The 11,800-nt window shown below is 42.0% G+C and overlaps 1 protein-coding gene across 1 annotated transcript; it reads left to right on the forward strand.

Moving 5' to 3' along the window:
- The first annotated feature begins 895 nt into the window (after nt 1–895).
- Nucleotides 896–10,662, forward strand: LOC132816753 (high-affinity choline transporter 1). The gene is made up of 9 exons (XM_060826667.1): nt 896–917; nt 1,968–2,193; nt 4,671–4,784; nt 5,771–5,926; nt 6,181–6,329; nt 6,422–6,565; nt 7,200–7,353; nt 8,362–8,579; nt 9,958–10,662. Exons 2-9 carry the CDS (start codon nt 2,016–2,018, stop codon nt 10,591–10,593), a joined length of 1,749 nt encoding a protein of 582 aa, XP_060682650.1. The 5' UTR covers nt 896–917; nt 1,968–2,015; the 3' UTR covers nt 10,594–10,662.
- Nucleotides 10,663–11,800: the final 1,138 nt, after the last annotated feature.

Consider the following 11,800-nt stretch of genomic DNA (forward strand, 5'->3'; position numbering starts at 1 on the left):
TGATGGTCACCTGAGGGGATAGGCGGGGATTTGGTTGAACTCGTCCTCCGAAGCAAGTTGCCTCTTGATAATTCGGTAAGGGAATGTCAGACCACATTTAATGCCACCATTGGTGAGTCAGAATGCAACTTTGCCATCACTCCCAACTTAGCAATTTTGCCATTTGCTCTGCTTCGAAGTTAATAACCTTCCTGAATCCAGGAGGGTTTTTTTTGTTAATTTTTAAGAATTTTCCCAAGTGCAACAAACACTCCCATTTTTTGTCGATTGAATTGCGTTGACACACCTCAAATAGTTAGAAGAGTTATTTTTGCCATTTCAAGAGCGTGGCTACAAGTCACTGTTCGCTGAAAGTCCCTAAAAGCCTTTTGGCTCTGACATAACATCAAAGCTTAAAGGAACGACTTGGTTGCCCGTCAGTGATTCAATATTCCGGAGCTCTTTCAGAGAATCGTTTCCACTTCAAAATGAAGGGTTTTCCTGTTCAACACACAATCAGGGTTTTAATAAATGAACCAAAATTAGAACATTGGCGACAGTCCAGAGCCGGAATTGTTAAGGGCATTGAAATCATTGGTACGTTTTTATTTCCATTGATTCAACTAAGTCCGCCTTCTTAAATTGTGCGTCAAGCTATCTCCTCTCAGAAGTTTTTTTTAAAACGAATTTCAGGTCAAAAATTAACAAGCTGAAATCATTCATCGAGAGATTTCATTCTGAGCCCGGTGACGTTAACCTCTCTCCTCATCTGCAGTCGCTGACGGAGCCCCCGCCTCTATAAACCAGTGCCATCAGTGGGTGGCCATCAAGACAAGCCAGAGAACGGCACTCGGCTCCTGATCTACCAGCTCCCTGACCCGAGGCAAACGTAGCACGTTGCGTCCCCAACTTTAACGGCGAGATACTTTGATTCGAAGGTAAGTCGATTGATAAGAAACCCCCTGGTAGAGAGAAAAAAAAGCGCTTCATTTTGCATCGTCTCGTGGATAGTCTGCATTGGTGTGTTCACTATGAATGAATTCATTTGCCCCACTCGCTCTAGCCTTGGAGGTCGGAGTAAATGCTGGGCTAAGTCAAGAAACTGATAGTGTTCGGATGGAGCGGGGCAACTTCACTTTAGTGACTCCCGGCCAGAGGAACTGCATGTCCTGGCCTGGGCTGCTTTCCCGCACGTCAGTTTCACGAAATGTTTTAATCCTGTGCCGTTTTCTGGTGATTGAACCCAGCAACAGAATAAAATAAAGGACAGCTGGGACTGGGATTCTGAAACAGCCTCTATGGAGAGATTGGCTCCAGCTCCAGCTCCAAGCGCTAACTTTCCCGTTTGCTCCACAGATGCTCCCTGACCTGCTCAATATGTGTCTGTGTGTTTTTTTTAACGAAGGACAGTAACCAGCAAAAAGGCAGAATGGCCAGCGCGGAATATCTGCCCAGCATCCAGTGGTATATTTAATGTAAATGAAACGAGTTTGCTCAAATACTCCCTGAACCAGCAACCAACCACAATGCCCTGCTCAACTTCAGGATCGAAAACCCATTAATGGGAAGGTGGGTTAATGATGGCAAAGTTGCTTCTTCAGCTCGATGCAGCTTGGGGTTTGGTGAGGATTTGCCTGAACACGGTTGTTGCTGATCTTCACAGGAGCTCTCTGATTCTCACTGTCCCCTGGCTGCCTTATTTACTTCACACTCTCCATTTTACTGTCAGGGCGAGCTGGCTAAGGCGGGTTCGACCGCGCATTTCCCGTGATTATTCCCAACACCGCTTACGGTGTTGTACACCTCGCCACGTTCATTGTAACTGTTGTCAATGAGACGTTTTGAATTGACCCGAATCTGAAAGCCAGTCACATTTAAATACGCTCACTGTCCAGTGAGGTGACCGTTTAACGTAATATTCTGGCTTTGCATTGATCCTTCACTCATTTATCCAGAATAACAGAATTTGCATTGTCTTTCTCCCTCAGATTTGGATAGGTTAGCAGCTTTGCTGCCACCTCCGTTTCCGACAGAAAATGGCCATTCACATCGATGGGATAGTGGCTATTGTCCTGTTTTATCTCCTGATTTTATGTGTTGGAATATGGGCTGCTTGGAAAAGTAAAAACTCGAACACAGAACAAGATCGGAGTGAAGCGATAATGATTGGAGGAAGGGACATCGGGTTGTTGGTGGGTAGCTTTACCATGACAGGTGAGTACCGAGTGACATCGCCCGCTCTCCAAGCGCAGAAATGTGGAGGAGCACCTCCAGCGGAAAGGATAACATCTCCACAATATCTCCGGGTTTAGCCTGGAAGGAGGATCTAGCCTGTTAGAGGGATAGAAACTGTGAGGGGGACAAGGGGTTTGGCCTGTGGGGTGGGTGGGACAGGGTTAGTCTCTCGGTAGTTTTAGGAGAAAGTGAGGACTGCAGATGCTGGACATTACAGTGTAGAGTGTGGCGCCAGAATAACACAGCGGGTCAGGCAGCTTCTCAGGAGCAGGAGAATCGACGTTTTGGGCAAAAGCCCTTCGTGAGGAGTGGCTAGAAGCCTCGGGGGTGGAGAGATAAATGGGAGGAGTGTGAGGCTGGGGGTTAGGGGGAGAAAGGTAGCTGAGAGTACGATAGGTGGATGGAGGTGGGGTAATGCGATAGGTCGGTGGGGAGGGTGGAGCGGAGAGGTGGGAAGGAAGATGGACAGGTGGGACAGGTCATGGAGGTGGTGCTGAGCTGGAAGGTTGGAACTGGATAAGGTGGGGGAGAGGGGACATGACGAAACTGGTGAAGTCCGCGTGGGTGGGTTTAGCTTATAGGGAGGACTTAATCTTTAGGCAGGGTTTACTGTGTGTATGTTGGTGGAGGGGGTGGGGGAGGGGTTAATGTGTAGGGGGTTTAGCCTGTGTGGGGGTTTAATCTGTAAGAAGGTTTAACCTGTAGAGAGGAATTGGCCTGTGTGTAGTGATGAGGGAGGGTGGTTCAGCCTGTAGGAGGGTTTAGCCTGTGTTGGGGGGGTGTTAGCCTGTAGAAGATTTTACCCTGTGTCTGGGGTTGGGGGAGGAGTTAGCCTGTAGGAGGGTTTAGCCTGTGTATGGGGGCAGGGTGGAAGTGGGTGGTTCGCCTGTGAGGGGTTTAGTCTGTAGGGGGGTTTAGCTTGTGAGAAGTTTTAGCTTGTGAGAGGGTTTAGACTGTAAGGTGATTTAACCTACATGGTTAATCTGTAAGGGGGGGTTGCTGCCTGTGAAGGAGTTTAGCCTGTAGGGAGGTTTAGCCTTTTTTGGGGGAGGGGGAGTTAGCCTGTAGAAGAGGTTGAGCCTGTATGGGGTAGGGAATAGTCTATAGGGTGTGGTTTTAGCCTATCAGGAGGTTTAGTCTGTAGGGGATTTTGACCTGTAGGGGGAGTGTTTAGCTTGTAGGGGGTTAGCCTGGAAGTCATAGAGTCATAGAGATGTACAGCGCAGAAACAGACCCTTTGGTTCAACTTGTCTGTGCCGACCTGATGTTGCAATTGTACCAGCCTCCACCACTTCCTCTGGCAACTCATTCCATACACATACCACCCTCTGTGTGAAAAAGTTGCCCCTTCAGTCTCTTTTATATCTTTCCCTCTCATCCTAAACCTATGCCCTCTAGTTCCGGACTCCCCAACTCCAGAGAAAAGACTTTGTTTACCCTGTCCATGCCCCTCATAATTTTGTAAACCTCTATAAGGTCACCCCTCAGCCTCTGATGCTCCAAGGAAAACATCCTCAGGGGAATGGCTTGTAGGAGGGGAAGTTAGCCTGTAAGAGGGGAGCTAGCCTGTAGCAGAGGAGATAGGCCTGTAGGAGAGAGGTTAGCATCTAGATGGGGAGGTTGGCCTGCAGGAGGGGTGTTAGCCTGTATGAGGGGAGTAGGCCTATAGGACGGGAGGTTAGCCAGTATGAGGTGAGTTAGCCTGTATGAGGGGAGTTAGCCTGTAGGAAGGGAGGTAAACCTGTATGAGGGGAGTTAGCCTGTAGGAGGGGAGGTTAGCCTGTAGGGAGTTAGCCTGTAGGAGGGATGGTTAGCCTGTAGGAGGGGAGTTAGCCTGTAAGAGGGGCGGTTAGCCTGTATGAGGGGAGGTTAGCTTGTGTGAGGGGAGTTAGCCTGTAGGAAGGGAGGTTAGCCTGTGTGAGGGGAGTTAGCCTGTCATGAAGTAAATACGAAGATGAAATCGTGTGTTCAAAACAACTTGTGTTTTTCGGTGCAGAGCTCCACAATTTTGAAATACTTCAACACATCGTTATCGGTACGTTAAAGAGATTACCCCCTAGTGATTTTCTGTCTGCAAAATTCCTCACCAGCGACAGTAAACTGATCGAAGGGAGGTGCGTGTGGTTCTCTGCTGGCTAGTGTTTGAAGCTGGATGGCGAGTGATAAAAAGCAAGGCAGGCTCTGAGGTGCTCCTCACTGCACTGCCCTTTCTGAACATCCCGCTCCCCTCAGAACCGCTGCTTGGTTTGTGTATGTGTATGTGTGTGTGTGTGCGCGCCGTTTCTGAATGTGTCAGTAAATGCCGGTCTTTGTTAATCCCGATCATGGATAAGGATCAGGCATTCTCAGTGCCTGGTATTATCCCGCAGTTCTCTCTGTCTGTGCAACAGTCAGCATTCTATTGTCTTGGAATGAGATTGTCTTTCATCCAACAAATCCTTCTTTTCCCAATACAGCGACCTGGGTTGGCGGAGGTTACATCAATGGCACGGCAGAGGCGGTTTATGTCCCTGGATATGGCTTGGTCTGGGCACAGGCTCCGTTTGGATATGCGCTCAGCCTGGTTTTAGGTATGCACCAAACTAGGCTGGAATCTTCAACAATTGCCACATACAAGTAGCCATGTCGGTGCTATTGAAGCAGATTTTCTTTGTAAAACAACAATAAACGCATCAGGTACAACACAGGTCTATCTTATAGCTCAGTGTCCAATCTGTCCGAAGCGAAGGACACAGCGACCGTTCACAGCGAACTCCGCACATATTCTCTAGATTACAGCCCATTCTGGATTGACAGGTTTTGTATATCACTTCCTAAACCTCTGCGGCCGATATTATTGCCACTTGCTGAAGAATCAGTGGATTATTGAAATGGACTAATCTATCGATGCACTAATGCTGGGGTTTCGTTTATGAGCATCAGTGGAACCAATTTCTTTTGATATTCACATATGAGAGAAAACACCTCACTGTTGCCAGTCCATGATGTGCAAAGACGGGTTCGACCTTCCCCTGTTCCAGAATCGAATCAGAGGAAGAAATTACATTTCTCTCCCGCATTTTACTCAATTGGACGCTGTTATCACTTTGAAGTCAAACAGTAACTTTCCGAGAATCTTATTTCCAGCAAGTCATATCCAAGAGAAAGACGCCGTCAAAATTATTCAATCAAATACCGCAAACACGACTAAACTGAAGAACAAATCTGCGGATGCTGGCGATATGAAATAAAAGTAGAAATAGCTGGAGAAACTCAACATCTGTGCAGAGAGAAACAGAGCCTAGTTTTCCAGATTTTGTTTTTAATCAGATTGCATTCATGTGGAAATTGTTTTCTACCGCGCTGCATCAGAATAACACTGAAAATTGCGGATTAATAAATATGGACACAATGCATTTTCAGTACCATGTGAATTTCCAGAACAGTTTTTCAGGGCAATGCAAGTCGTGATAAAGTAATGTCGAATGTGAGGGCTTGGAACCGACTGAGATCGGCTCCTTGCATAGTTAGTGATTCGGTTTGTGTTCGGCTTTTAAGAGTTTATCCTGTCTTACAGGTGGTTTATTTTTCGCTAAACCCATGCGTTCAAGGGGCTACGTGACCATGTTGGATCCGTTTCAGCAGATCTACGGCAAAAGAATGGGCGGATTACTCTTCATCCCCGCTCTCATGGGAGAGATATTTTGGTCAGCAGCCGTACTCTCCGCTCTAGGTAAAGCACAGCTCCCAGCGCCGAGGACATGGCTCAAAGACTGCAATATAGCTGGCGCCGTTTGTAATCCAAGTCCCGCGTTTTATTTACGTTTCGGATTAAATGTTTTATTTGCAATGAAAACAGTGGCCATTTCACTGTGAAGAATGCAAAGTTTTATTTTAATGCGCTAAAGTCAAAATCAAGGATTATTTTGACGTTTGCTGTACGGAAGGACATTAAGTTAAAAAATAAACAATTGCTTGTTTTTTCAGGTGCAACGTTGAGTGTGATCGTGGACATCAATATAAACCTGTCGGTTATCATTTCTGCTGTGATTGCAGTCTTTTACACTCTGGTCGGTGGATTATATTCAGTCGCATACACAGACGTGGTCCAGTTGTTCTGCATCTTCCTAGGATTGGTAAACTCCCTCGTTAAGCGCCAACTCAACACGCGCGGGCGTTCGACTAAAGTAAAGCAAGCTTTCAACATTTTCATCCTTTTTCTCCCCAGTGGATCAGCATTCCCTTCGCCCTGTTAAATCCCGCCGTGACAGACATCACCATCACCGCCAGCCACGAAGTTTACCAGGAGCCTTGGCTGGGACACATAGAAACACCAGATATCCTGACCTGGATAGACAACTTCCTGTTGCTGGTAGGGATAATACCTTCATTACCTTATGAGGAGGGATTGAGTAGATTGGGCCTACACTCAATGGAATTTCGAAGAATGGTGGTTGTGGGGGTGGGGGGGGGGGTGATCTTATAGAAACATAGAAAGTTATGAAAGGAATAGACAAGATAGAAGCAAGGAGGCTGTTTCCACACGCTGGCAAAATTGGAACTAGAAGGCCATAACCTCAAAATAAGGGGGAACATATTTACAACTGAGTGAGGAGGAACTTTTTCACCCGAAGGGTTGTGAATTTGTGGAATTCCCTGCCCAGTGAAGTGGTTGAGACTACCTCCTTGGATGTTTTTAAGGCGAAGTTAGTTAGATTTTTGAATAGTAAAGGAAGTAAGGGTTATGGTGAATGGGCGGATAAGTGGAGCTGAAGTCCATGAAAAGATCAGCCATAATCTTATTGAATGATGGAGCGGGCTCAACAGGCCAGATGACCCACTCCTGCTCCGTGTTCTTATTTTCTTATGTCACAGTCATCTAATGCCACAGCTAGCAAATTAATTGTTAATCACACTAACAATGCACCAGATCAGTTCTATCAAAAGTATAACATTCTTCTCAGGGTTGTAATTACAATGCAATCACTGCCTGTGTTTATTTACAGATGTTGGGTGGGATCCCGTGGCAAGTATATTTCCAAAGGGTCCTCTCTGCTTCTTCTGCTACTTATGCCCAGGTCCTCTCCTTTCTGGCTGCTTTCGGCTGCTTGGTCATGGCCATCCCGTCTGCTCTTATCGGTGCAATTGGCGCATCTACTGGTAAAACATCCAGGTCTTCACTGTATCTTTTAAGTTTTATCTGAGCTATTCTGAAATTCTGCAGACTTGGGTATTACAAGAGTCATGTAAAGCTTTTCCTAAAGAAATGTTAAAGTTGCTATTTTAATCATTTGAATGAAGGTGTGAAATGCTTTTTTTCCCCGTTTAAATTTGTTACTAAATTTGAAGAGGATGATTACAAATCCAGGAGTGAATTGCTGAGGAATATTTTTCTATTTTACATTATTTCTATAACAAATCCAAGATGAATCGTACATTTCATTATGATTTGTAACCATTATGGCAGTGGATGGTGGAAAACAAAACATTATTACAATTTTAAAGCTTAAGTGTTCCGTTTAAATGTATTTCCCATGCAAATAGACCACTTGATGAGATTCTGCAAAATATAATGAATGACAGCCTATGTGTCTTGTTGAATAGAAGTTCATGCACTGCGTCACTTTGATTAAAGCTTAATTGTGATGGATGAATCTTCTAAAAAAAATGAGTAGCCAGGGAATGTTTTGACTAGCTGTAGAGATGGTTTGCAACATTTAACTAAAATGATGTAATGAAGGAGTCAAACATTTAAAATGTTGCTATAAACATAGCTATGTAGTTTTCATTTTCTTATACATTATATAAAGCCCATATAAATAAACTTTTCAAAAATATATACTTCCAAATTCCTGTGGGAATAGCTTTCTGTAACAATCCATTGAAATACAACATTGACAGGTGTGGATTGTGATGCTACGACTGATCAAAATCAATATTTTTTCCTATATAGACAAAATCTCTAATGCAATTTTTACAATTCAGTTGCTTTTGATTATAAAAAAATGGAAATAAACTGGAGTTACTGCAAAATAGTAACCGACTAAACATATTATCATAATAGTTGCTTGTATTTGTATCAAGTATTTGTACTTAATCAGATGCAAAAAAACAGATAATTCCGTAATGGGTCCAATTTATGTTCAGACAGTCATTTTGTCTATTTAGACTGGAATCAGACTTCCTATGGTTTGCCAGATCCCAAGAACAACAATGAGACTGATATGATTTTGCCAATAGTGCTGCAGCATCTGTGTCCAGCCTACATTTCCTTTTTTGGTCTTGGAGCTGTCTCTGCTGCAGTGATGTCATCAGCTGACTCTTCCATTTTGTCGGCAAGTTCCATGTTTGCTCGGAATATTTACCATCTTGCATTCAGGCAAGAGGTAAGTTTGGAACTAAGCAAGGCAATTATTCATATTGGCATGTTCTTACAAGTGTAAAAGCCATGATTGTTTTGCATACATTTGGTTTATGTCATTGTTGTAATTCTTGCAGCAAATGGGCAGACAAGAATATTTTTCAAATATTAATTTTCTAGAATTGGATTTCTTTTTTGGTCAACCACCTTTGTGATATTGAATATTAAGTGATGTGGGACATTATGAAAATAATAAGACTCCCTCTGGAGTGCTGTGTCCAGTTTTGGGCATCATACTTTGGGGAGGATGGTGCTGTCTTCAAAATGGAGACAAGGAGATTTGCTGGAGTAGCACCAGGAATGCCAATCTTTACTATACAAACCAACAATGAAAAACTGAAGCTGCTTGTTTTAAAACAGCAAGGTTTGAGGAGAGATTTTATGGGAGGTGTTCAAACTTCTGAAAGATTTCTAAAGAGTAGACAACAAGAAATTGTTCCCAACGGCAGAAGAGTAAGTAACCAGAGGACACAGATTTATGGTAATTGACAAAATGACCTGGTGAGTTGAGGACATTGTTTTCACCATGTGTTGTTATGATCTTAAATTGCTTTAAAGCATGGCAGAAATAGATTTAATAATAACTTTTTAATGAGAACAAACTAAACACTTGGAAGTGGAAAATGCAGGGCTATTGGAAAGCTATGTTCATAGAGTCATAGAGTCACAGAGAAATACAGCACGGAAACAGACCCTTTGGTCCAACTTGTCCATGCTGACCAGATAATCCTAAATTAATCTACTCCCATTTTCCAGCCCTTGGCCCGTATCCCTCTAAACAATTCCTAATCATGTACCCATTCAGATGCCTTTTAAATGTTGTAACTGTACCAGCCTCCACCACTTCTTTTGGCAACTCATTCCATACACAAACCACCCTTTGCATGAAAAAGTTGCCCCCCAGATCCCTTTTAAATCTTTTCCCTTTCACCCTAAACACTCTAGTTCTGGACTCCTCCAACTCAGGAAAAACATGTCTATTTAGCATATCCATGCCCCTCATGATTTTATAAACCTCTGCAAGGTCACCCCTCAGCCTCTGACACTCCAGGGAAAATAACCCCAGCCTATACATCTATTGGAGAGCCATTGCATACAAAATGGAGTCTGACTGAAATACGTCATTGTATGATTCCATAATGCTTTACAATTAATGTCGTTGTGGTTGACAGCATTTTGAAGCACAGAAAAGTAGGCACAATCTCAGTAACTATTGTGTGATAAAAGAGGTTACAGTTACCTACAAATCGTATATAACATTTTTTTGTATCTTAAAAAACTCATATCACATGTCTACATTACATTGATTAATATTCTTTTCTCAATATAATTGTTCATTGCAGGCCACAGACAAAGAAATATTGTGGGTAATGCGAATCACTATATTTCTCTTTGGAGGAGCTGCAACATCTATGGCACTGCTGGCACAATCCATCTATGGTCTATGGTATCTGAGCTCAGATCTTGTCTACGTTATTATCTTTCCCCAATTAATATCAGTACTGTTCATCAAGGGAACAAACACATATGGCTCCATCGCTGGATATATCATTGGTTTTTTGTTCCGAATTAGTGGTGGAGAACCCTATTTGCATCTGCACCCATTTGTTTGTTATCCTGGATGCTATTTAGAACATAGCTTTGGAGGTGAACCGATCCACGTTCAACGATTCCCCTTTAAAACCATGTCAATGTTATTCTCCTTCTTGGGTAACCTTGGTGTTTCATATTTGGCCAAACACCTGTTTGAAAGTGGAATACTGCCACCTAAATTAGACTTTCTTGACAGTGTTGTGTCACGACACAGTAAGGAAAACATGGACAAAACAACCTTGGTGAACCATGACAATATTACTTTGTCAGAGCTGGTGCATGTTAATCCAAAACACAGTGCTTCTGATAATGCTGCTTTCAGCAATAAAGAAGCATTTGATGACACTGAGCCAAATCCTGAATTTTCCAAATCAGACAATGATTGACCCTCAGACTCCATTGTCTATTGAGTTCAGTGCAATCATAATCAACCACGGACCATACATTAACAATATAAAATAGCATTTTAGTAGTTACTATATTTTTAGAAAATAAAATGGTTTATATCAGTGCTTAACTGATGATTGTTCACTTAAATACTGTTTTATAGTATTGTTTTAATTTATACACATGAAATCAGATTAAGCTATAATTTTGAATCTGAATTGATAACAGACTACTTTATATTGCACATTGCAGAAACAAGATAACATCATTTATATGGCTGTGAAGCATTATACAGAGAGGATGGTATCATGAACTATCATAAATTCATTGGTTTGTTGTTCTCCCTATTCATGGATCAAACTTTGTAATGAATTGGACTCAGCCAGACAGCTAACTTTTCTCTTGTGGATAAGTTCTTACTTGTAATTTACTATTCCATTTACATACACATATATCTCAATAATCTCCAAGCCTATACAAATATATATATGGATAGAATGCTATTTTTAACTCATAAAATAGCAAAGTATTCAATGATCCAGTTAATGCCCATTTATTACTTACTTGTTTCATCTATAATCAATTAATTTGGGAAAATTGGTGAAAATGAATTCTTGCAACTTTATTGAACATCATCTATAACCTATATGAAACATGGGAAGGGGGTTCATCAATTACTACCACATAACCCACCTTTAGAAATAAGTATAGCCATTAATGACATAAACCTTTGGCATTTTATTGTAGAATATTATTTGTACCTTAAAATATGCAATATCTCCATAATTCAGATAATCATCAGTCTCTGATAATAACACAATGATTTTGTCATTTGTGAAAAGTGCCAATTGGTCAAAGCAGCATATTAGTTACAGATGGTAGAGATGTCAAATGAAGCTGCACTAGGCTCCTTCATAAATGCATCTATTTTTTCTTGAAAGCCAAGGGAATCAAAATAGCAAAGCATTAACGATATTTTAACATTTGATTTTGTACTATACATTGGATAGTGTGGTATAAGTAAAATATTACAGGTTGAGTTCTATAAAATACAATGCAAGATTTGAACTTAAAAGTTTTTTTCATCTGTTGATTTTAGGCTAAAATTATTGTTCATTGTATATCTTAACATTTAGTCAGCTGGCAAATAAAGTCAAATACGTTAAAGTTACTTTTACACACATGTATCATAGTTTTGTGGGATCG

Source organism: Hemiscyllium ocellatum, chromosome 6 (genome assembly GCF_020745735.1).
Source record: "Hemiscyllium ocellatum isolate sHemOce1 chromosome 6, sHemOce1.pat.X.cur, whole genome shotgun sequence".
In the NCBI taxonomy this organism is placed as follows: Eukaryota; Metazoa; Chordata; class Chondrichthyes; order Orectolobiformes; family Hemiscylliidae; genus Hemiscyllium; species Hemiscyllium ocellatum.